This window comes from Prinia subflava, chromosome 8, assembly GCF_021018805.1.
Source record: "Prinia subflava isolate CZ2003 ecotype Zambia chromosome 8, Cam_Psub_1.2, whole genome shotgun sequence".
Taxonomy (NCBI): Eukaryota; Metazoa; Chordata; class Aves; order Passeriformes; family Cisticolidae; genus Prinia; species Prinia subflava.
Genome location: NC_086254.1, coordinates 4,295,998 through 4,321,520, shown reverse-complemented (window position 1 = coordinate 4,321,520; position 25,523 = coordinate 4,295,998). Strand labels below are relative to the sequence as shown.

At 47.4% G+C, this 25,523-nt stretch overlaps 2 protein-coding genes across 3 annotated transcripts in view; one reads left to right on the top strand and one right to left on the bottom strand.

Moving 5' to 3' along the window:
• The window catches only part of RABEP1 (rabaptin, RAB GTPase binding effector protein 1), a 44,177-nt gene extending 31,743 nt beyond the window's left edge, over positions 1–12,434 (top strand). For both annotated transcript variants that reach the window (XM_063402443.1, XM_063402442.1), the window contains exons 9-18: positions 1,165–1,632; positions 3,212–3,316; positions 4,038–4,154; positions 5,319–5,417; positions 6,844–6,984; positions 7,663–7,852; positions 8,140–8,195; positions 8,634–8,732; positions 9,542–9,658; positions 11,582–12,434. In XM_063402443.1, the coding sequence (XP_063258513.1) occupies positions 1,165–1,632; positions 3,212–3,316; positions 4,038–4,154; positions 5,319–5,417; positions 6,844–6,984; positions 7,663–7,852; positions 8,140–8,195; positions 8,634–8,732; positions 9,542–9,658; positions 11,582–11,683 (1,494 nt within the window). In that variant the 3' untranslated portion in view covers positions 11,684–12,434. The remainder of the gene's footprint in view (positions 1–1,164; positions 1,633–3,211; positions 3,317–4,037; positions 4,155–5,318; positions 5,418–6,843; positions 6,985–7,662; positions 7,853–8,139; positions 8,196–8,633; positions 8,733–9,541; positions 9,659–11,581) is intronic.
• Positions 12,435–15,528: 3,094 nt separating this feature from the next.
• Positions 15,529–25,520, bottom strand: NUP88 (nucleoporin 88). Its single transcript, XM_063402444.1, has 17 exons — positions 25,212–25,520; positions 24,538–24,707; positions 23,809–23,934; positions 23,487–23,573; positions 22,503–22,679; positions 21,374–21,557; positions 20,832–20,982; positions 20,123–20,221; positions 19,911–20,001; positions 19,469–19,570; positions 18,417–18,575; positions 17,858–17,983; positions 17,274–17,339; positions 16,971–17,051; positions 16,544–16,670; positions 16,057–16,175; positions 15,529–15,742 (listed from the first exon to the last, which is right to left on the bottom strand). Exons 1-17 carry the CDS (start codon positions 25,461–25,463, stop codon positions 15,679–15,681), a joined length of 2,181 nt encoding a protein of 726 aa, XP_063258514.1. The 5' UTR covers positions 25,464–25,520; the 3' UTR covers positions 15,529–15,678.
• Positions 25,521–25,523: the final 3 nt, after the last annotated feature.

The following is a 25,523-nucleotide window of genomic DNA, read 5'->3' as shown; positions in this document are numbered from 1 at the left end:
CAGCTTGTTATAATTTGTTATAACTTCCAAGACCTTCTCTCTTGGGCAGTTTGCAATACAAAGAGATGATTTGTTAATATTGTTTTGGTTATCACAGAACAGCTGTGGCCTGAAAATGCAGTTTTATGTAAGTCTATATTGTCTTGACTTTTTTATTATGAACCTATATATACATGCAAATGTAAATATTACATCTAAAAATTATTAAAACAAGGCATTTACAACAGTCATAAAACAGTAGTACATAATATTTATAGATATTGCAGGTTACAAGCTTTTATAAGAAGTGCCAGCAGCCTGCTAGTCTCTGGACCTATTTCAGAAATGATAATTTTTCTCAAGAGGCTGGTTCCAGTGTTACTTCCTTATGTGTCTAATGGCAAAGCAGAAGTGCATAATATTTTGGAAGGTATTTTGAAAGCAGTCATGTGCTTTTTAAATAAAGCATTACTGCTCTCTTTTCAGTGCTACAAAAAACAAAAATAGATCAGGAGGCTCCATGTGCCTGATACACATCACAGGACAATTTGTGTGGTTTTTGGTGCTGACATTCCCCAGGATACCTTTGTGTCTAAGCTGAGCCTTTTCCCTTTCCTTTTTACTTTATGTACAAATAATCTTGTGAAGAAAATATTTTGGTATTTTTTTCAGACACTCAAAGCAGAAGAGAAAAATAAAAGATCAACACACACTTGTCAGTAAAGAGTAGATTTTAAGTATTTATTTAAATTTTTCTCCATTTATATTTGTGTTAATGCAAAGTGTTTTGTTTTATGAAAGGCTTCTGAATTTCCTTTTGCTAGTGGAGTATCTGCCTTCTGTTGTGTAGATCTTGTTGTAGAGGGGATGTTGTAAGTGCATCTCTTCAGGAGAAGCATCTTCCCTTGAATATTGGAAGATGGAAGGTGACTGTGTCCTGCTTGTCTGGCAGGAAGGTGGTCTCACAGAAGACTTTTTTTACTTGTTTTATTTGTTTTTGAATTTTAGCTGGTTCATTTCAGTTCTCTGCACCTTCCTCTGTGACCTCAAACTTAGAGAGTAGATGTTCTTGCCAAAGAAATCGAAACTTACATCTGCCATTTGTAATAATTAGTGTCCAGCATTCCTCCCGTGCCTCTAAAATGGAGTAAATAATTTTTTTATTCCTTGATTTTTCAATTCCAGGTGCATGTGAATAGCACCCATGGCTCAGTCCATTCCCTGGATGCAGACTTGCTTCTTTCTTCTGGCGAATCCTTCAACAAAGCAGACACTGATGTGTTTAAAGATGGACTAAGGAGAGCACAGTCAACAGACAGCCTGGGCACGTCTGGATCCCTACAGTCCAAAGCTTTAGGATACAACAACAAAGCAAAATCTGCTGGGAACCTGGATGAGTCAGATTTTGGACCACTTGTAGGAGCAGACTCAGTGTCTGAGAACTTTGATACGGCTTCCCTCGGATCCCTGCAGATGCCCAGCGGGTTCATGTTGACCAAAGATCAGGAGAAAGCAATCAAAGCAATGACACCAGAGCAAGAGGAGACTGCTTCCCTGCTCTCCAGTGTCACCCAGGGCGTGGAAAGCGCCTACGTGTCCCCCAGCGGGTACCGCCTGGTCAGCGAGACCGAGTGGAACCTGCTGCAGAAGGAGGTGAGGCCACGGCTCTGCCCAGAGCCAGGGGTGAAGGGAAAAGGGCACATCCAGGGCAGCTCTTCACTCTCCCCTCCTGGAGTGCCTCTGTAGGTAAAACACATCCAGTGTGAGGGGTAGGAGCTGGCCCTGCTCGGGGGAGGGAGGCTCTGCTAAGCACAGGATGCTTTGGATTTTGAGGAGGCTCTGGCAGAGGTGGGTGTGGAGCTCAGTATTGTCTGAGAGGGTGAAAAGAGGTGGGAGAACTTAAAAATAGGAGAAAATGGGAAACTGAGGAAAGGGCATTGTGGTGGAGCTGGGGATGAGTAGGAGAGGGCAGAGAGGAGCAGAAGCAGCAGGGATGCTGCTCTGTGTGCCAGGGCATTTGCTGAGGGCTGTGCACAGGGGGCACTTTGGAGATGAGCAGCCAAACCATGCCCAACACACAGAGTACCACAGAGAGGCTCCAGGAAATTGTAGGGGACTTGCATCATCAGAAACCCATTTCTGAGAGCAACAAGCAGCAGATTAGATAAAGCCCTGGGCCAGATAGAATGTGGATGAGCAAGGAAATTGTTGCTTCTGGGTGTTCTGCCTGTCAGTTTTTCACCAGCTTTATATGATGCCAGTTCAAGGCTTGCATTTGGTTTCTTGCTGAAAAGAGGAGTATTTGGGGTTTCCTGTGGTTTCTGTTTCGAGGAAGAGAGGTCTTTAGGGGAAAGAAAAGGTGAGGGGAGATAATAATCCATACTGGGTGAAAAGGGAGACAAGATGGGATTTAAAAAAAATATAAGAATGTAGTGAAGGAGAAAAGGCCAGATGAAAGACATACGAAATGAAAAACTACTGATTTTTTTTTCTCAATTTGTTGAAATTTAACTTTGTGCAAATCATTGCTTAGGAGGTCTGTCCAAACCTGTTGTAAAGTTGCTTTGTGGTTGTTGTTGTTTTCCTACTGATTTGCTATGTCTGGGGAAATTACAGCCTCCTGAGCTCAGACCTGAGCTAATCCCTACTCCTTGCCCTGTTGACATTTTGATGACAGCTTACTTCAGCCCTGTCCCAGAATGCAGGACAAAATGCAGCTTCCTGCATGTTCTGGAGGCAGGAGCACACACTGGGGCGTGAATGCCTCTTGCTGTGGGTTGGACATGAAGCAGCAAACACAAACACAGATTCAGCTCAAACTTGACCTGCAGCTGGAACTTGATAAAACTTCCATTTTTCCCTTTGGCCAAAACCATTGCAGTTCCAGACTGACAGCAGAACTCTTGGTTTCCCTGCTGCTCACCCCAACGCTGCTATTTCCTTCTCCCCTGTTTGGTTTCTGTCTGACAAAAGGACAACAGTGCCTTGATGAACTCTGTGTCCTGGCTTTTTGTGCTAATGGTGGGAGCCATGGCAGGAGGAGCAGATATCCCACAGCTGATCTGAGCTGTCCTTCACCTTTAGAGCAACTCAATCCTGCCTTTACATGATTCTGCCCCTGTCTTTGGCCTGCAATGTTTTGTGGCCACACCACACACCTTGGTGTGTGTGGCATTCCTGCATTCCCTGCAGATCCCTGGGCTCATGGCAGGTGCTGCTCTGTGTTGTGCAGGTGCAGAATGCAGGGAACAAGCTGGGCAGGCGCTGTGACATGTGCTCCAATTACGAGAAGCAGCTGCAAGGTATCCAGATCCAGGAGGCCGAGACCAGAGACCAGGTGGGATTTCTCTCCTTGCTTTAGCCAGGCTTCTGCAGCTTTTTGAACTACTAAGGGTGCACAAAGAACCATCTGCTGCTTTATGCATTGATTTTAATTGAGCAATATCAACATACTGGAGTGGTTGACATGTTATTGACATAACTTGATTTGTTATTCATGTGGGGTCATGAGCAGCAACATGTACATATTTCTTAGGGATTCACCTTGAAGAACCCATTTATTTGATGCTGTAAGACCATGCAGTAAAGGCAGTGTTCTGTAAAAAGTATTATGCCCATGCTGAAGTCAGTATCTTTAATAATTTATATTTTAAAATGCTTGTCATGCATTAAATTCTATTATCTTTGATACTGTAAGAACTGTTAACAGAGAAGGACCTCATCCTAGTGGCATTAAATGATTTTCAAGTCTTGGAGGATATTTGTTTCCTGCCATATACCAAAGAACAATTTTCAGATGGGTGTGGAAGGCATGAGTCACATTCTGCTTTGAAATAAGTGATTGAAGTCATTGCATGGCCATGGTCCAGTGCAGTTTGATGTCCCATGTTTCCTCAGAGGGATAATCTGTGCTGGAGGCTGTTCAACAACAAAGGAACTTCTGGGTTGCACAGGATTTTTGAGGGATTTTATGTTGTGGTTTGAGGAGTGAAGGGGTTCAGGAAATAAATGCTCCCCAAGAGAATGGAAAATGAATTAATTTTTTTGTGACAACACAGGTGAAAAAGCTGCAGGTGATGCTGAGGCAGGCTAATGACCAGCTGGAAAAGACAATGAAAGATAAACAGGAATTGGAGGATTACATGAAACAAAGTGCTGAAGACTCCTCTAATCAGGTACAAGGATTTGGTAACCAAGATCCAGGAATGATGAAATGTTCTGCAAAAGTATATAACAAGAACTTGTGTTTTGTTAAATATGATGGGCTACTGGCTGTAGAGGCAACACAAATGAGAATTTCTAGGGTTAGTTATGCTCCACCTGTGTCTGCCACTGTTTCTAGATTGTGTCTCTAATATTGTGTTACCCAATTTTGGCCTGAAAATATCATCCTAATCATGAAACCCCTTACAGAGTGGCAGTAGGAGTTTGAGTAATGTTTGAGTTTGGGAGTGACCTGTGTCTGAAAGGACCCAAACATTGGGTCACAGCCTTGTTGCTTGAAGAGTGATTCTGTTCCACCACCTGCTCTTATCAACACAGTTAATGGCCTTGTGCTGAAGAATGAGTAATGAGGAGCTGAGCAGGCCAAAATGGGCACTGAACTCCTTTAAAATAATTGCCCACTGGAAAGATCTTTCAGTCTGAGATGTGTACAAAATTCTCCTGGAACAGTGAAGCCAAATACAATAGGTGGTAGTCATAGTTAAAAATAAAAAGAAGGAAAAAGGTCATCATCATTGGCCTATTAAAGCTTACAGTAGTAGGTGCATGCTGTGTACAAGACACTGAATTTACTTCACTTAGGCTGGAACTTTCTCCCTTCATCCCACCCAGTATTTTTTCTTACTGAAGAAACAGTCATCACACAACAGGAATATGTTCATATGTTCTCCTGGCTGTACCAGGGTGCTGTTAATTAAGTAATGATTAATCTTACATGTGTTGTTGTAGAATGACTTGTAAAGTTTTTAAATGTGGGTGCTTTCAGAGAAAGGTACAAAAATTCAAAAAATGCTGAAATCTTAGATAAAAGCTCTTCAGTTTCCCTTCGGTGTCTCTGAAGTGACTTATGTAAATTTTATTAGAATTAACTGTTGATTCAGAGTTTGGTAAATAGAATAAAAAATATTGTTGGTGCTGAAACACAGCATCAGTTCTTACTGTCTGGAGCTGCTTCATTCTTCACTGAGTGAAGAATTAACATAAACTTCAGTGGTTTAGTTGGAAATTTTTAAGTACCTATTAGCAATGGTAACAGGCAAGAGAACTTATTTCTTTTTCAGAATCTGTTCCATGCTTTATTTCTTACATGTCTGTCTGTGTTTTCTTTCTTTAAGATCTCCTTGCTCATGGCCAAGTGTCAGAAGTCAGAGAATTTCCTCAGTGAGCTGCAGCAGGCGTTTCTGCAAGCCAAGAGAAGCGTCCAGGAGCAAATGGTGAGACAGGTTAATTCCAGAAATCCACAGCCAGCCCTGTTTGCCTGACCCTGGGGGCTCAGTGTGTCTGTAAAAGGCTCTGTCTGCCCAGCCAGGGCTGGCTGGACAGGGCTGAGCATCTCCACTTGCACAGGGCCTGCTCCAGTGAGCTCAGCTGGCAGTGCTGGAGCTGGAACCGTTTGTGTCATTGTGTGCTGCTCTCTGTGTTCATCCAGGAGCATGGAGATCACTGCCAGCTTCTCTTCCCTTATTCATTGTCTAATTCCATGTCTCTTTGGTATCTTAGCTTCACCTCAAATCTGAAGACTGCAGATTTTCTCAAGACTTTTTTAGGATTCATCACAAGCACCATCATTAGTGAATATTTTCTCAGGTTTTAGAGATGAATGCTCAGTGTTGTTGCAAGTCAGACTTAAAATAGCAGCCCTAACACCCAGGAAGAGATATGTATGGGAACTTAATATTTTAAAACTATTTTCCAGCATCTTGTTGGAATTAATCCAGAGAATAGGAAGAGGACCTCATGTTCTAGAACTAAGTTTGATTTCCTTAGAGCAATTCATTTCTTTCTATATCAGAATTAAGTTTATTATTTTTTCCTCCCTGGAAAAAAAAAGGTTCCCTTTTTTCCTCCTCAGCATTTGTGGGGAACCAAGAGAATTCATCCTCGTGAACCCCAGTATTGCATTTTGGGGGTGTGGGATTGTGTGTAGCACATCAGGGCATTGCTGGCAGACCTGCTCTGCATGAGAACACGTCTGGTGGACGTGCAGGAGATTCAGAAAATGTTTTGATCTGAGTCTGCTTCTCCTGCTGCCCCCTGTACCCAGCTCCTGCCAATGCTCAGGTCCCTGGCTCCCCATTTCCATTCCTCTTGGAAAGCTCCACTGGACTTTTTTCTTTTGTAATGCAAGCAAAGCCACGTCCTCTTCATCCTTTTTCTTTCCTTTATGGGATCATCTGCTCTGATGCTCTCCTGGCAGGACAGTGGGAGGCAGACACGCACCGTGGACAGTCCCAGGGTGAATGTTTCAGGATTTTGGATAACCTGCTCTAACAGCTGAGTGCTGAGGTGGTGTTAATAAACATCCCTGCCAACTCCTGAGAGCGCCTGGGATTCCCCTCTCCTCCCCTCCATGGGCACAGCCAGCTCATGGATAAACACAGGAGGAAAGTGGGAACAAAGCTGGATTTATCATTTGCTTCCTCCTCTCTGCCTGGGCACTTAAAGTTGACCTTGCCTTTATTTCTGCTGCATAGGCCAGGCAAGAGGGAGCTGGTTGTGTTGATCCACAGCATCATTTTATTTCCCTTCTTTACAAAGAATATCAGATCACCAGACTTTTGAAAGTAGTGGTAGAACATGAGGCAGAAGAGATCTGAGCATGACCCTAAGTGTGAATTTATGCTTTTCTTTGCATTGTAGGCTGTCCTGACACAGTCAAGGGAGCAGGTTTCAGAAGAGTTGGTGAGACTGCAAAAAGATAATGAAAGTCTTCAAGGAAAACACAGCTTGCATGTGTCCTTACAGCAGGCTGAAGATTTCATTCTACCAGAAGCAGCAGAGGTAAAGCATTTTGAAATCATTAACACCAACAGTGCTTGTGACTTGATCTCATTGGAGTATTGTTCTTCATCAAAAACATGTCTCAGATAGCACAAAGAGCAGTAATTGGGATTTTAATCCTGATTCTGTGATGGGCAAAGGCAGCAGTGTGATCCCCCTGTGCCAGGGCTGCCTCAGGGCATGGATGGGTTGTAAAACCAGTTAACAGTGGCCTGGCAGCTGCTCTGTGCTCAGTGGAGTGTGGGTTTGGCCCAGTTGAGCCAGTTCAAGCTGCATTTTCCAACTGGGCACACAAATGTTCAGTCAGCAGGGCTCCACTGTATTGATTCAGCAATTCAAGTGAAGTCAGTCACTTCTGTCCAGTTAAGACCAGCAATAATCCAAAGCTTTGAATGATGATGAGCCTTATCATCCCTTCCATGGCCACTTCCTTTAAACCTCAAAGATTTGGTGAGGCTGAAGGGCAGGGGGAGCATCATAATAAACCCGTGGGGATGTGAATTTTGCCATGTTTTAATTTCTTGTGGCCAAACAGACTGTGACAGCAATTCCTTGCTGGAAGCAGGGTCTGGGATGTCGGGACAGGCTCTGGAGCTTTGTCCTTGTGCAGATTTCCTTTATCCAGTGCTGGGGTGTGGCACAGCAAAATGCACAAATCTCTGCTCACCCTTGGTGCAGGAGCTCCGAGAGCTGATCCTCAAGTACCGGGAGGACATCATCAGTGTGAGGACAGCAGCAGATCACCTCGAGGAGAAGCTGAAGGCAGAGATCCTGTTCTTGAAGGAGCAGATCCAAGCTGAACAATATCTGAAAGAAAATATAGAAGAGACTCTGCAGCTGGAAATAGAGAATTGCAAAGAGGAAATAGGTGAGCAGGGGTGAAACGGTCTCAAAATGGGAATATAAGAAATTAATAAGATGCACAAAGACTTGATTTTGTAGTAAATTTACCTGAATTCTACATACTGTCCACTTTTGAAAGCAGAGACACCAAAGCTATGCAGCTGAAAACAAAAGTACAATTATTTGTTTGCTTTTGAGGTACCTTTGATGTAACAAGAGCTTAATTCTTCTTTAAATATTAACAGAAGTAAACAGGGTATGAACAGTTTCCTGTGTTTCTTGCATTTAAGTTTTAATATTCTTGTTTTTCAGCTTCCATTTCCAGTTTAAAAGCTGAACTGGAAAGAATAAAAGTGGAAAAGGAACAGGTAAGAAGCTCTTTCACTGTGGGATTTTTGGGTTTGGTGGTGTGGGGTTTTTTTTAATAAAGGTTTTGCTTTTCCTGTATTGACGCCAGTGTAGGAGTAGAACACATTCATAGTTCTGTTCCTTAAAAGGTTTTTGATCTGTTTTATTAATCTGTAACCTAAATATTGGATTAACTAATTCCTAACTAATACTGGACTACCTAAAACTGAACTAAATGTCAGGTTTGGACATTTCTCTCCAGCTCCAAAAGTAAATAAATGGAGAGAAAGTGATGTTATTGAGGTGTTTTCCCTGCCCCTAGAAGAGATTATTTAAGTGTATTTCTGAGTCCCTGAGTCCCCTAAGTATCTGAAAGATACTTACACTTCCTTATGGAGGGACTGTGAGAGTTGGAAATGTTAAGTTTAAATATTTTTTTATATATTATTATTACACAGTTGGAAAGTTCTTCACAGGAAAACCTGCAGCAGCTGGAGAGTCTGCAGGAGGCAAAGAACGCTCTGGAAGAGCAGCTGAAGAAGGAGACTGCAGCAAAGGTAGCTATGATGTCTGGATGTGAAGTGTATCTGCATCTTTTGTGATGAGCAGCTGTGTCAGAGAATGTGGCACTACCTAAGAAGGAAAAAAAAGCAGCTTTTGAATGTGGGTAAGGAGCTGGCAGGGCAGTAATGTCCTTTGGATGTGGTTTAAATCCTCACCCCGTTTGCACTGGGCTGTGTAAAGTGGAGGCTCTGAAGTGCTGCTGACCTGAGCACCCCCTGGGCTGCCCCCCAAGGGAAGGCTCAGCAATTCCTGCCTGTGGAGAGTCCTGAGAACCAAACCTGGGCTTGGATGCTTTGGTGCTTTTGAAGAAATTCATTATTTTTGTGGTTGCTCTAGGAAGGGGCTCTACTTCAGCACTCAGGTGAATTAATTGTGATCTGAGCACTCACTCTCTGCCCTCTCTTGTTGTGGTTTTGGTTTTTTGTGCCCTTTCCCCCAACACCTCTGTGACTAAAGCTCAGGACAGCAAGGCAGTTACACTGCCAGCAGCAAATTACTGCCCTCACCATGAACCTACTTCACTCAAACTCACAACTCTGCCTTTGTAGTTTGAGATGCCTGCTCATGGTGCTGTTAAAGGACTTTGGGCTTTTTCATGCTTTAAACAGTCTATTGGCACCTGTTGATGGGTATTATCCCCTGATTCTGCATTTTGGAAAACTGAGCTGTGGAAAGACTGGTTTTATTTGTTGCCAAGGCCTGTGGATACTGTGCTGCTTTCCTCTGGTGTCATGCTTTAATCAGTTTATACAAGCTGCTGATCTTTATTCAGTTCAAGCACAGAGAACCTTTTCCTCCTCAGGCCAACCTTGAGCAGCTGGTGTTTGAAGAGAAGAACAAAGCTCAGCGGTTGCAGACTGAACTAGATGTCAGTGAGCAAGTGCAGAGAGACTTTGTGAAGCTTTCTCAGACACTTCAGGTAAGAGTCCAATCAATGTGTAAAGGTTACTTTAGTTTCATTATTTCTCCAGAGCTGTGTAAAATAAGAAATGGCATTTGTAAATTTTCTTGTGTTGGTATTTATGATCTGTTTTAGAATTTGTTAGTGTAATAAACTGATCAGGTATTCCTACTATGATATTAATATTAAATACTAATATTAATATTCCTACTATGATATTAATATTATTGGGATTCTATTCTGATGACTTGGTTCCAGCCAATTTTCAGTTATTGTACTAAGGAAACTGTACAGAGCCAAAGATGATGGCTCTTCCAGACCTGTGTTTTTCCTTGTCCATCTCCTGATGCTTCCAATGTGGTATTTTCATAGTAAATCATTCAGATGCAAATATTTAAGGACAAAGTAAGGAACTGGTACTGCTTGATCTGACTATATGAAATGGTTCTTTGTGTGACAGTTACTGCTTTCTGTCTATACTCTCTAAAAGTCTTGTCCTTGCTGTTGTTTCTGTTGTTACCCTTGTATTTCCTCCTCCAAGTGGAACCTGTGGTTGATGTGAGATGCCAGGAGGTGGCTGAGGGGAGGAGTTTTGCCAGGGCTGTCCCTGGGGCTGCTCCTGGTTTGTCAGGCTGTTCTCTGCTGCAGTTTGTGTGTGCACAGGGATTCTCAGTGTCCTGGGGAAGCCAGGCTGGCCTGGGCTCACCTTCAGGCTCTGTTTGCAGTTAGTGCCTCCTTTATGTTCCAACTTTGCCCACAGAGGAGGTGCTGAATTTCAGCCCCACCTCCTTGAGTCCTTGGCCAGGCCCTCAGTGACATCCAGCAGGATTCAAGGTACACATTTCCTGAGTCAGGCATTCAGGTTTGCTTGGAAAATTAACACCAGAATGTGGGAGATTTGTTTGCTAGATGCAGTTTAGCTGGATGGACAACAGAGATCTGTGCTCTCTGGCTCTGTCTGGAGGAGTGGGTAGGACAAAGGAGACTACTGAGTTACCCTGCCAAGGGAAGTTGCTTCTTGTTTGCCCTCATCCTCACTCTTTGTTTTTTAAAGTCCTGCAGGCACTGATTTATGCAGTTCTTAGAGCAAACAGCCACCACTGAAGATGTGTGGTGGGCTCTTCCACAACTTGCAGGTAGTTCAGTAGACCTGCAGTACAAGCTCTGTGGTTTGTGTTTTCTTTCTGCCCTAAGCAGTTGTTGCACATCAGTTTGTGCTCCAGGTTCAGCAGTGGTTTGTGCCATGTGCACTGTGCAGTGTGAGATGACCACCAGAGGAGGGCTGTGGTTTCTTGGCAGGGTTGTTCCCTTCCCTGGCCTTGTCAGTGAGAGCCTGGGCAGGTGCCCCTTGTGTGAGGGGTCCACTGGCCAAGTTAGCTATCAGCAATTCAGAGGAAGGGCTAAGAAGTGATTAAATTCTATTTGGGGATTTATAGCTGAAAGCCCAGATCCTGCTGCAGAGAATAATGTGAAAGTTTGAGTGTGAGAAAGAAATCAGTTGTGCTCTCTTTGCATTGATGTCACCACAGTTCTGCTGGGCCCTTTTTCAGCAGACAAGAAATAGCTTAAACTGGATGTGAGCAGTCAAGCAGTGAGCCTGGAAATGGGATGTTTGCTCCAAGAGCACTTTGGCTGTGATCTTGAGAGGCTCCAGGGCACGTGTTGGGCTGCTCCTTTAGGCCCTTGCTGGGAAGGTTTGCTGTGCACATCTCCAGTTTTGCAGCACAGTGTCAGTGACTGCACACGAGACAAAACACAGAGAGCTGGTGATGGCTGGAGCCCCCAGAAAGTTGGGATTTACTGAAAAACCACAACTGCCTCGTGTCCTCCTCCCTCCCAAGCTTGTGCTCCTTCACCCCTTGCCTTGCTGAGCCCTGGTGCTGTGGATCCCTGTGGGTGTGGCTGGGCTCCCCTGACCGGGTGCCTGTGTTGGTCCTGCAGGTGCAGCTGGAGCGGATCCGGCAGGCAGATTCCCTGGAGAGGATCCGCGCCATCCTCAACGACACAAAACTGACGGACATTAATCAGCTCCCTGAAACATGACACCCCCAGGGCTCCCAGGCTGCGGCTGCCGTTTTTAACTCATCTTTATAGCAACATTAATTATTATTTAACTCTAACCGAGAGAGCAGAAGACAACAGAGGGGAGCGATGACTTAAGTTTTGTTTCTAGAGGGGAAAAAGGTTTCGTACTGGGCAGGAAGAGAGCACGAGGGTGACTTGTAGTGTAGGAAGGAGAACTTGCTAATGGAAACACTAATGAGTGCAGTGTTTCGTGTTCCACTGAGTGGGATCAGTCCTTACATTCTGAAAAACTTCCCTCTTTCAGCCGACTTCGTAACCTAATATAGACTTTTGGAACATATGCCCCTGTCTTTCCCTCTGTCCTTTCCCCCACTACTGTGATCAAAGTAGCTGCTGGAAACTGTATTGTCCCTCCAAAACGTTGAAGAGCAAAGTGGTTGAAGTTTTTCTGTTTGAATAGTCAGTAACAGTATTCAGCTAGCAGAGAGAATGAGGTGTAGAGTATGCTGTATGAATATTTTATATTAAAATATGACTTTATTAGCAGGACACTGGATATTGATCTTATTTCATAACTCAGTACTTTTTTTTTAAAACCATTGGCTCTGTGAAGAATCTGAATGCTGCTGAAATGTGGATATGAGTGAGCTGTGTATCTCCTGAACAGATAAATGCTAATCCAAAAAAAAAAGAACATTGTACTGAGAATTTAACTCCTTGCCATTTTTCTGTTGAATTCAGATACTGAAAGAAAAGCACAAGAAATGCACTGTTTTGTAATCTCTTTTCACAAATGTAATTTAGAATATGGAGCTACAACCGGTTGTTTCTCATCTCCTAAAGCTGAGCAGTGCCTGGAATCCCTTCTCTGTGGAAAAAACAAACCAAAAAAACAGGTAAACAAACAAAAAACCCAAACAGAAAAAAGCTGGTGAAAGTCCTGTGCCTGTGTGAGCATCGGCCCGAGGTGGTGCAGGTGTGCTCTGCCCTGGGGGCAGCACCAGGAGTGAAGTCAGGAGCTCTCTGGGGGAGCTGTGGAGGGTCAGCACACAGGGAACCCTCCCAGACACCCCTGGTCAGGGCACAGACGTGCAGGAGCTGCAGGATTGTGCTGCTGCAGCTTGGAGGGGGCAGTGCAGCTCTTTGGGCCCTGGCACTGCTCAGAGGTGGCTCCTGTGCTGTCCCCTGGTGCTGCTCCCAGACAGTAAAATTACACTGAGCAGTGTGGCAGCAGAGGCAGGAAATTCTTGTGATCACTCGGTTGCCAGGTTTGGGTTTCTTGTTCTATAAATGTCCAGAGGTAACATGAGCATTCCTCCTCCTCCTCCTCCTCCTCCTCCTCCTGCACTGCTGGAGTTCCCTGCATGCAGCTGGACGGGTTCCTGAACTGTAGCAGGTGTTGATGATCCTGATGGTACAAACCCAATTCTTGAACTTTACAACTCAGTTAAAATGAGGCTGAAGGAGCAGATCCCACTGTCCAAAACTTCGTAATTTTCCCCCCATTCCTTGCTGGTTTTTGTTCACATACTTGGCTAGAGATCTGCTTTTCTTCCTCACCTTCAGAAGTGACAGAAAATGCTCCAAACTGCAATGCACATGACTATGTATTTTAAGTGCTTAGATCCTATTTTTAGCAGTGTATATCCTGCTACTGACATAAAGTCAGAACCAGTGGTTTTGAAGAGGAATGCCTTAAAAACAGCCAAAAAAGCATCATACAAGCTCAATTCCTTGCCACTCATTACAAGAATTAAAGCATTTTATTCACCCTAGCAATTAATTCCCTTCATAATCCTGACACCCAAAAGCAATTTTTCCCACCTTAGTAATGACTAACAGATGGCAGGGCTGTCATGTCTAGAGATGACACTTTCACATAAAGGTGACGTTGAGGAGTGGCTTGGGTCTTATTTGGCTATTACCAGATTAAGGATTTTTTACCTTTCCTCACTTTTTGCTGAACTGTGACAGCAGCCAGGTCCTGATGCATAAATTCGGGACCAGACGTTTTCATTCAATTTTCCAGTGGCTGGGTAGACTTTGGAGTCAAAACAACAGGCCTTTAGGAGCTGCAGAACAGAAAGGAAAGCTTTTTTCTCTGTTCCCACCCTCCCTTGGCAAAAACTAAGGCATAACTGGTTCTGGGGTTGGTTACTGTAACTGGTGCCTCCTTCACCTGTGCAGGAGGTGTAAGGAAGCCTCTTGTGGGCAAAACTGCACCACATCCTGTACCCTCCCCAGCAAGCTGAGTGCTTGAGGAGCTGCACCTTGAAGTCTTTCACAGTGAAATGGTTTTTGGTTGTGTTTCTGGACAGTCCCAGTATAAGAGACAGGGGAAGGGGCTGTTCTGGCCTTCCAGCGTCCCTTACTGGTCCCCATGTCTGGCAGGTGCTGCAGGGCTGGGTGCCTTTTCCTGGGGGTGTTTTTATGGCTCCTGGGCACAGCTGGTGTCAGGGTGAGGTCATGGCTGCAGCCTGGCAGGAAGGAGGCGAGCGGGGCAAGTGGTTTGGGCTCTGTGGTAGCCCCAGGACCAGTGGCTGTGTCCAAATGCAGACCTGCAGGCCTGGGGGATGTGCACTGGGTGCTTTCCCTTGGTTGTGAGCCAGGCACTGCACAAGTCCCTGAAGGAACTTCCTTTGGTGTGGAGAGGACGGGCAGGCACTTCTTGCATGATTGTTTTCCTTTCACCTCCCTGTTCCATCACACACCCAAACCCCTGAGCTCCTGTCTCAGCACCAGCTGGGACCATTGTGGGGTTGGAACACGAGTCACCTTTTTCACCAACTGCTGTAACTCAGACTTTTAAACAATTCAGTTTGAAATTGGAACCCTGGCTGTTCACAGAAGTGGTGGGAGATGTGCTCCCTGCAAACTGCTGTTCTCTGGGGAAGGACAGCAGAGCTTCAGCAGCAGCAGCTGAGCTTCTGCTGAGCTCAAAGGGGCCTTTAAATGCAAAACAAGACAGTGTGTGCCAAATTTGCAGAGCAAATTTAAAAGACTGTAAATGTAGGAAAAGCTCTTGGTGTAGATACTCACTGGATGATGGATTCTGGTCTTAACTGCTCATGAACATGAGAAAACAAACGCTCTTCCTTCCAGTTCTGGCTGCTGTGGAGCGTGGCTGGGCCCGGGCGGGCTCTCCTGTCCCAGGCAGTGTCACTGCTCAGCTGTGACACGGGGTGAGCTGCTGGTGGAGCTGTGGCAGGCCCAGCTGGAGCTCTGTCTGCATTCCTGTACCTGTATAGCCCTAACCTGTACAAAGTGTTCTTGCAGCATGTCTGGTACCGCCCTGCTGTGCCCTTCCAGCAGTGCAGGAACTCCTGTCCCCCCCGAGCTTCACCCTGGCACCTTCTCCGGGGCAGGGACAGGGACAGCAGTCACTGTCCACTGCTCTGTCCACAGCAGAGACTGGATTGGCCTTGTAATGGCAAGAAGGACTCCAGAGCCCTCTTTTGCAAAAGGCAAACAGTGTTTGGAAGTCAATACTGCATTCCAGTGAGCCAAGCCATTGGTGTCCTGTGCAATCGTGGGTGTAGAATTCTGCTGTCTCCAGGATTCCAGTGTAACCATTTGTTAACTGTACTGAAGGTGTGTCCTTTATGGAGAAAGTGTTCCAAATTAAAAAAAGCTGCTGAAGTGTGTGTGTGCACGGCTCTGCTCTTTCTCCTCTGCCTCCAGCCACAGACTCCCCCCAGGGAACCCCTGCTGGAGCAAGGGTGGGAGATTATCCCAGGATAACCCCAGGGAGCAGCAATTCCCCTCCTGAGGCAGCTGCAGGTACCCTCCAACCCCCTGAACATAAAACACCTGCAGCACCTCCCCTTCCCATGAGAAAAACAAAGACCACAGCATGTAAGGAGTCATATCAAAAGTATTTTATTTCACAATTCTTTACAAAATAATAAGCAAAAGGTGTATTGTTCAACATACAAATGGTAAATATACAAGGGAGAATACCAGGGCAGGTAAAGCTCGTCCAGCCCCACGGTGCAGTCCTCTCCAGGGACTTGTCAGAAGTTCACGTGGCTCCTGATGTCGTTGATCTGTTTCACCATCTCCCGGATGTGTTCTCCCCTTCAAGAAAAAATAACCCAGGTCAGAAGGCTGCAGGTGCCATCTGCACAGAACTGAGCAGGAAGGGAAACACTTCAGGTGGTAGAAGCAGGGAATGGGAGCAGTGCCTGTCATCCCAGGCTGGGTTCCAGCCTGCCCTGGGATCCTGGGGCACAAAGCACTTCCATGCATCTGCCCGAAGTGCTGCTCTCAGGCGTTGTACACCCTGTGCTTCAGCCCCACCCCTCCTGCAGCCCGGGTTAGATGAGCCCTGAGAGCTGAACTGAACGAGTGCCCGGGCTCAGGTTCTGCAGGGGGGCCCAGCCTGCACTTACTCCTCTCTCAGGACAGCCTGGATGCACTTGCTCTGGTAGGCACTGAGGCTGATGCTGGGTTTGCGAGGGCTCCTTCCCTTCTCCATCTGTTTCTGTTGGTATTCCTTTTTCATCTTCACCTGCGAGTTGAGCAGAAAAGAGAAGCCCCCCTCAGTGCTGGTCCTGCCTGCCGCAGTGAAAGTTTGTTAATTACAGACTGCTGTGGTGTACTGCAATTAACGGGTTCTTTTTGGGTTCAAATGTGCCTGCTTTTTCACTCCCCACCAAGAGAAGACATGTCCCAGCCAGGCTGAGGAAGGGGGAGCTCTCTGAGGGCTCACAGTGTGTGCAAAGGTTCTGTCTGTATTACCAGCAGGGGCCCAAAGCCCATTTAGTACACTGCTGCTAATTAACACAAGTCCAGCATCACGCTGTTGGCAGGACTCCTCTGTCAGCACTGAGGGAGGAGCTGGCAGTGACCTCCCAGCCCGGCCGTTCCCCCTCTCACCTGTCTGATAGCATTGCTCAGGTGCTGCAGCTGGTCATGGATTGTCTGCAGTTCCTTCTTCATATCCTTTTCAGTGTCAGACAGAACAGGAAGCTGGGAGTGGAAACTCCGAAGGACTTTCTTCATCCTTTGAAAGCAAGACATGTCTGAGTTAACTTCCCTGGCAGCCAGCTCTGCTCAAACACCTGCAGCCTGGCCATGCTTCCCCAGTCTCAGGGGCTTCACCCTCCCGTTCCAGCTGGTCTCAGGTGGCATCTCTGAGCATGGGGCTGGTTCAGGCTGGCCCATCAAGCCCCAGCACAGGGAATTTCAGAAGCCCAGTCCTGTAACAAACCAGTGCAGCAGCTCCTGCCCACTCTGTTCTCCCACACCTGCAAACTCTAACATCAGGTGGTGTGAGGTGGAAGAGAGCCCGGTGTGCACTCACCTGTTCATGATGTCCTCTTGCTTCTCCTTGGCCTCCTCATACTTGTCAGCCAAGCGCTCGGCCATCTCCCGCAGACTTTTCCTTAAGGCAAGGGAGAAGCAGTTCCTGACTCCAGACTGACACACAGGGCAAGGCAGGGGTGCAAACAGGACAAGGGGCTGAAGCAGCCAGCGGGAGGAGGGAGCAAACCCAACGCTGGGAATGCCTTCCCCTGTCACCTGTCTCACACAGGGCCCTGCCCAAACCACCACGGGTACATCATTCCTGAGGTCTGGTTTGATGAAGGACACAGCTCCCACTCACCTCTCCTCTCGACAGTAATTCAGATCCTCCAGCTGTTTCTTTTTCTGTCCCCACAGCAGCTTCACTCTGAAGTAAACACATAAAAAAAAATCAAACCACTTGCAACCAGGGGAATCAGGATTTACACCACACAGAAAATGCTGGAGTGGGAAGAACTAATGACACTGAAAAAGGGGCAGTGGTGAGAAAAAACTCCCATTTTGTCCTAACTGTATAGTGTAAATATCTGACTATGATTTGAAGCAGCAGAGACTTAAGGCAATTGTCCTTTGGCAGGATTAGTGCTGAGGTCAGATCTCCTGCCACCCGCAGGCCCAGGCAGGCAGACACCACCACAACAAAAGTATTTTATGTGTGTGTGTGTTTTTACCATTTTTTCTTCCCCTGTGGGCCAGTAGAGAAAACTGTTGAACTCACTCCTGCTTTTCCTGATAACTCAATTTGAAGTTCTAGTATTCATTATCAGTTTTACATTTAGTACATTTACTCATTCACTAGGATTAGACCCACAGAGGAGCGTGAGTGCTCGGTGCTGCTGTGTCACAGAGCCATTGGCCAGCACATTTGAACGAGTTCTGCATTACCTTTGCTGAATTTCCTCTTTTGCCAGGTCCTGTTTCAGTATATATTCCTCTCTGAACACCTGGGTGGCTCTGCTGAGGAGCTGAAGGCATTCTTCAGGGGGAGGAGCAGCATCTTTATCTGCAGATCTTAAGATTGAGATTTTTGCAATCTTACTAACATGTTCCTTTGAAAGGCTAAACCACTTCCAGTGTTTATGGTAAAGGCTCAGGGGGTCTGTTATGAAAGTGAGGGATTACAATGAAATCCCTTTGCTACAAATCATTTTTCTTACATGAGGAAATCACAAGGTAGCTTAAGATACTCAAGCCCAATGGGGCAGGCAATGAGAACCTCATGGGCTGAAGGCAGCCCTGCTTTGAGCAGGAGATCCCCTCGCAGCCTGCACCATCCTGGACTGGCTGCCATCCCCACAGGGACACAGGCACTAGTCAGTGGCAGGAGCTGTGTCCCAGCACTGCCATGCCCAAGGCAATGTGCTGTTCAATCAGGAGCTGGCCAACAGCCCCTGTTCCCAAGTGTTCCCACTTCAGGCACCCCAGGAAAACACACTGTGCTTACTTGAGATGCAGGGGGTTGGCAGAGCTGCGCTGCAGGATGCCCTGGATGTGCTTCTCAAAGGAGTGCTCTGACTCGGCCACGATGCGCAGCGGGGACACGGCCAGGTCCTTGTCCTCCCTGGTGCACAGCAGGGGAGGGGAGGCAGGGTGCACAGTGCTTCTGCCAAAACAGCAAAGGGAGAACAGTCACACTCACACTGAGACCAGCTCAGAGCTTAACTGGCACTGGGAGGGAGGAGCTCCTCCCCCGAGGAGCTCCTGTGTTACTGCAGGGGTGCTAACAGCAGCTGCTCCAGTTTTGTGGTAAACCCAGCCCCAGCAGGGCAGGTACAGCTCACATCCCCACACCTGTCTGGTCATGGCTCAGACTAGCAGGAATCATAAATATCCTTTGGCTTAAGGAGAAGAAAGTTCCAGAGCAAGGCAGGCAAGCACTGGAACAGCAGCATGACCTTCACAAGCACCCTGCCCAGTCACTGTCCAGCTGTGGGAACAGTGAAATAAATAAAAGGTGTCTAGGAGAACCTGATGTTAACACTGGCTCTGCTGATGGTACCTATCCCACCTTAAACACTGTCCTGCAAAAATCAGCTGAAAATAGCATCATCCCCTCGAGGTGTTCATTTCATTGTGCAAATGCACACTTACACCACTCTGTATCTTTGCCACCACCTCCAAAGAAAGTAACTGGAAGCACAAATGAAAATCCTGCTTCTTTTTTCCCCTTTCATGCACACATAACCTCAGTGGCCCATTAAGAATATCCACACCCTTGTAGAACCTCTACAATACCATCAAGAACATTTTTTTGTCCTAATACTCACTAAAAGTGATCTGATTAATTATATCCCCTACAAACACCTTAGCAGCAGCAGGAAACTACTACAGTAACCCTTTAGTGCTCAGCCAGGGAATGTTCAGAAAGCAAAACTCCATTGTGTGTCCTAAGAGGAGCAGAAGCCTAGGCTGAAACAATCAAAGAGTGAGTGAAAAATAAGAATATCGTTTTTTGGTCCTTTCCATGCAGTCAGACTTCAGCTGAGAACCACGTACAAGAGAGGCCTTGTAATGCACTCATAGGTGTTGGTGATGCAAATCATGGTGGGCCCCAGGACATCAGAAACGATCCAAAATCCTCGAATTGGAGTAGGCTGCCTGAAGGGAAGAACACAAAAATTACCCAGTCAGGAAAGTTCTTTGTTCCTGAAGTTGTGTGTGTTCAGTCTTTTGGAAATGCTCCAAGGTCAGGTAAATGGAAGGGAAAATCTCTGCTGGTCTGACAGGTGATTTTCAGACAGTAACACAAGAATTTAAGCTACTACCCTAACTGTGCAGTAAGAATCCTGATACACAAATTGCTCAGTTGTATTGTTTGAAATCTTTTGAGGTTGTTTTGTTACTTTAATGGCAAGAATGCAGAAGATGACAAACCATAAATATTTTCCATAGCAAGTCCCTGATTTGAAAGCAATTGAGAAAGGGTTTAGTTTTTTACCTGCATGGCAGTGGTTTTGTACAAAGAATATGTTCAACAAAGCACTTCTGTTCTGCTCCCAGCTCTTGTAAGCTGTCTTTGTCTTCCTCATCTACAAGGAGACATGTCAGGATGCATCAGATCCACTTTGCAGGGTGAGGGATTCAGTAGTACCTGCCCCCACCAAGCTGTTACTGGCAGATGTTCATCTGTTCCTCACTCCCCTCACTCACCTGAACCAAGGAATTTGTGCAGTTTGTTGATCCATGTCAAGCCCACACTGTGGACACCAGCCTCGTGTGTGCAGTGGTATCTAGAGGGACATTTGGGATCTGAAATAGAAGCAGAAAATGCAAGAGGTGGCACTGAACTGAGAAAAACTCACCCTTCACACCTGCACTGCTGATCCTCTGTGTCAGCTTAGTGTCCTGTCAGCTTTAACATCTTAGTGCCAGCACCACAAACAGAGCTATGGGTGTCAGAGTCTAAAATACTGGTGAGTTATTTTGAACCCTTCCCATCACACCACATCTGCATCCATCAGAAAGGTTTTCAATGGCAGATGATTAAAACGAGCAGACCAGCATTCTGACAAGCTGCTTGTTCCCAAAGATCCCAACACTTTGTCCTACCCCCAATTCCATGGGATAAGCAGGTCCTTCCCTCAGGATCACCGTCCCTCCAGCACTCCCTCACACTCACACGTCAGCACAGAAACTTCTACTTTATAACCCTCAGATGACAGGATTTAGCACTGACCATGTGTAACCTGCCCTTGAGCCAAAACTGGAGCCCTTCTCAGGCTTGCTCCTTCCACAGCTTGGAGGGATCAGGCAAATCCTTGCTCTAATCCCCCCGTTTGTCTGACACAGATGAGAACATGCAAATAACTGGATCCTAAATGCACGGAATAAAAAGCCAGAAGCTGAACAACAATCCTACCTCGGTGCAGCTTGATTGGGCAAGAGAAGTCAGACTCCAAAGGATCTTCTTCGTCTCCTGTTGCCAGTTTCAGTGCAAGTTCCAGCTCAACACATTCAAACACGTACAGGGAAGGAATAAGATCAGATCTTGGGTCCCAGGACTTTTCTGACTGTAAAGAGCATTGAATTATTCTGTGAGACATCATTTAAACAGGAATTCCAACATTAGCAGCATCAAGAAAGAGTTACAAGTTTTAATTGTCAAGGAATGTAGTTCAAATTTACTTAAAAAAAAATTAAACCCAGGGTTTCTGAGAAAATCCTCCTTCATAGTAAGTTTGATCAAAAACTGTTAGGGTACATAGGACCGAGGTTTACAATAGAAGCATCAGGGAGCCATAAGGACTGGTTAAAACAGGAGAAAGACTCACTACCTCATTCCAAGAGAATGCAGCTTTGGCACTTGGCACACACATCCAGGCATCCTGCCACCTTGCAGCCAGGAACTTGGATTAAAGAACAAAAATGCCTACAGAAAACCACCAAAGCCAGGCCGGGTACCTGCTCATCGTCCTCCTCTCCGTCCAGCACCACGCAGTGGTAGAGCATTCCCGCCTCGGTGGCGATCACCAGGATGTTGGGGACGCAGGGCAGGCACAGCACGGCGCAGGCGTCGTAGCCGTAGTTGTCCTCTGCAGCCGGGTGCATGGGCAGGGGCCCCAGCAGCTTCCCCAGGCTGCCAGTGCTGCAGGGAACACGGGCCTGTTCTAACACCAGGGCTGCAGGGGGGCTTCCCATGCCAGACTATGGCTTGGAGTTCTAAGAACCATCAGACTTCTGCAGAGGTCAACTCTGACCTGCAGCTCCTTGGTGGAGATCTCAGAGGGGAATCAGAGCTCATTTTATTGTATCTTATGCTTTGAAAGCACCCAAAGCTACACTGCAAAAATTCAGGAGGAAACATTTTCAAATGAGAACACAAAGTACTGATGGAAAGCTCAAGATAATGATTGCTCAGCTGTTTCTTGCACTTCACGAGCAGCATTTTGTGTTGTGGCATTTCTTTGGGCAGAACTTTGGATGGACTAAGGCCATCCCACTGCCTGCAGACAGATCTGCTCAGTGCACAGGCACACAGTGCTGTTTCTAACCCAAGTACCACACTCCAATATTCAGCTACACAAGATCTAACTTGTAGGTCTGGCACCATCTTCTCAGTTTTCTAAAGTAATTCCTTCTTGTAGCATGTTTGTATTCTTAATTAATCATCCTGATTTTCCACTGCAGAACATGCCTGTGAACCCCCTGTACTCTTTAAGTATTTCTTTTCCTAGGATGCCCCTGGCTCAGTGAGCTTCATCCAAAGCTAAGGATATCTGTGCTGTGAACTGAGGGCCACAGAATACACTGAACAGCCTTAGACCCACTGAGCTTTTTACAGCCCTGTGTCTTCCTATCAGATTGCTGATGGCAAATAATGCACAGTGCCTCCTGAGCAGTGGAAGCTGCACCCATAATGTTTGGATGACACACTGCTTTTGGATTCCAGTCTCTCAGCACTGCCACAGAGACAGAACAGGCTGAAATACCACGTAACAGCCCAGCAGAGTCCCAGCCACGCTGCGAGGTGACTGTCCCACCCCAGCACTGTCCCATCCAAGCCCCCGTGATCCCTGAGGTCATTCCCTACCTCTGGAGCAGGCTGACGTAGGTGAGGAAGGTCTCTCCATTCTCGTAGAGGATGTACAGGGGGTAGCCCAGCACCTCCTCGCTGCCGCGCTGGCCCAGGGCGTGCCTCGGCACCGGCACCTGCGGCCCGAAGTCGAAGGCCACGGCCGTCTCCCCCAGGGACGCGGTGTAGGCTCTCCTGGGACAGCACAACGAGCTGGGCTCAGCGAGGAGCCAGGGCACCACGGCCGACCTGTCCTCAGGGGGTGCTGCCCAATTCCTGCCACACCCCGCCCGCAGTGCCCCGCCACTGCCAGCAACACCAGAGTGTGAGTGACACCCTTCCCATGGCACCTCGCTTCTGCAGGGCCCCGCAGCTTCACAGGACACAAGAGGTGTTCTGGTACTCCCTGTGAGCCACACCGCTGTGCAAAGATTGCTGTTTCCAACCAGGCCAAGAGGGAAATAAAGATAATCTATTGTCTATATTCCTGACTCAAAAACCCCTTCTGAACCCCATCTTAAAGTCAATGTGTGTTTTTCAAACTGCTACCCTGACAAACACTTGACTGTACAGTTTGTCACCACTTTTTTTTTAGAAGGATGGGAAAGAGGAGAGGAAGGGGGGAAAAGGAAGGAAAAGGAAGGAAAGGGAAGGAAAGGGAAGGAAAGGGAAGGAAAGGGAAGGAAAGGGAAGGAAAGGGAAGGAAAGGGAAGGAAAGGGAAGGAAAGGGAAGGAAAGGGAAGGAAAGGGAAAAGGAAGGAAAGGGAAAAGGAAGGAAAGGGAAAAGGAAGGAAAGGGAAAAGGAAGGAAAGGGAAAAGGAAGGAAAGGGAAAAGGAAGGAAAGGAGGGAAAGGCATATGTACTCTACTGTGAAGAAATGCTATCACTATAGAATTCATATCAGATTTTTGGGCACATTTATCACTTACTCATTAAAAACACAACTGAGAACACTGAGCTTATTCTGCAAAAGCATTTCAAAACACAAGAAGCCACACCAACCCTGTTTTGATTGTAAGAGTCTCCTCCTCGGTGTCCGAAAGCGTGATCACTTTGATGGGTGTCTGAGGCACCTTCAGACTGTAAAACCTGGGGAAAAGGTTCATTCTCTCAGCATGAAAATGAAAGCAGCCAAGTTCATTCTGCTGGCAGTGCTGCACATTCCCTGCTGACACAGGAACTTCAGCCACCCTCAGTCTGAGATTCCTCCCGTCCTATTTTTTTCTACGGCTAACTCTGGTAAAAATGCCAGGATGCAAACACCAAGTGACAAATTGAAAAAAAAAAAGTACACTTAAGATCATCAGCCCGAAATGGGCTTTACCTTATGGTGTTATCTGATGTCAGGAGCACGATGTGGGGCTCCAGGGTGTCGCAGGGGTACCAGGCTGCGTGCTTCAAAGTCAGGGATGTTGAGCTGGTGAAGAACCGTTCCGCAATAGGAATGGTGCTGCAACACAGAGCAGAAATTTGTGCTGTGACCAGAAACACACAAGGGGAGTGGGGGCAAGAAAACCTAGGGATACAATGAGAAGGTTTCAAAGTCTTTGTCTGTACTACTCTGAAAGCTGGATAGGCAGCTTTCACTTGAAGCTCTCTGTTTTTTCCCCCCAGACCTCTGCTTTTAGCTACCACAGCCGAAAGACCCCAGAGAAGCTGCCCCGTCTCTGGAAGTGTCCAAGACCAGGCTGGGCCAGGCTTGGAGCAACCTGGTCTAGTGGAAGGTGTCCCTGTCCATGGCAGGAATTGGAACCTGCTGGCCTTTAAGGTCTCTTCCAAACCATTCCATGGTTCTGTGAAAGGCCAGAGAATACCAGAGGAGCATCTTCCTCCTCAGCAATTGCAACAAGTTTAGAAGGTCATTTATTTTGGGTTACTTGACAAGCAGCAAGTAAAAACAAGCAAATAATTTCATTCATGACTGCCCCACAACCCCAATACAACCTGTACCTCCCACCATTGTCTTCTAAATCTACCTAACCTCAGGAAAGGGAGGCTGTGGAGAAAGAGTGGCAGGACAAAGGTGTCATTAACCACCTGAGGTCTCACCCACCTGCAGTTCACCGTGGATTTCCCACCTTCAAACTCGGAATTCTTGCCCCAGCGTTTGGGCAGCTCCAGCACCATGAGCCCCTTGGTACCAATGAGCGCCACATGGTGCTGGGCGGGGCTCAGCAGCGTCTGGTGCACGTCGAAAAGGGGCGGGTTTATGCACAGAAGGGTCTGCAAACAGAAAAGTTCCAGGGAAGAACAAACCGCTCAAAGCACTCGCGGGAGTACAGCTCAGATTTATTCTGGATGGTGATTGACACGGCACGGAATAAGGCACGACCCAGCTCCAAGGCACAAAGCAATGGGTTCCTTGGGGAAGGACACCCCAGGGCGGGCTGAGAGAGGATGAATCGCCCAGGAGCCTTCAAGAACAGAGCTCCTCAGCCCCGTGCCCACCGAGGCCCTCCCCTTACACCTCGCATCCCCTCACATCCCCTCACGGCCCGCATCACACCCCTCTTCCTCACGGTCCGCCCAGCCCCTCACACCCAGCCCCTCCCTACACACCCCCTCCTCTCCTCACACTCCAAACGCCCCCACCCCTGGCCCGCTCCTCCTTTATCCCCTCACACCGCCCGCCCCATCCCCTGCTCCCCTCAATCCCACCCCCTCAGCCCTCCATCCCCTCACACAACGCCCTCGCCCCCTCCCGCCGCCGCTCGGCGCGGGCCGCACCTGGTAGCGGCCGAGCGCGGCGGGGTCGGTGCCGCCGAGGGCCGATGCCGAGCCGAGGCGGCGCAGGCCGATGGCGAGCAGGGCGGCGGCGCTGCCGTCCCACAGCAGCAGGTCGGCGCCCAGCCCGCACAGGAGGTCGCGGAGCCGCGGCGGGCGGGGGGCGGCGGGCGCGCGCTCGCGGAGGCGGCCGAACAGCGCGTGCTGCGGCAGCGCCGCGCGCCACTGCTCCGCCGGGCCGCACTCGGCCGCCATCGCCCCACGCGCCGCCGCCCTGACGTCACCGCCCGCGCGGCCAATCGGCGCCGCCTCCCG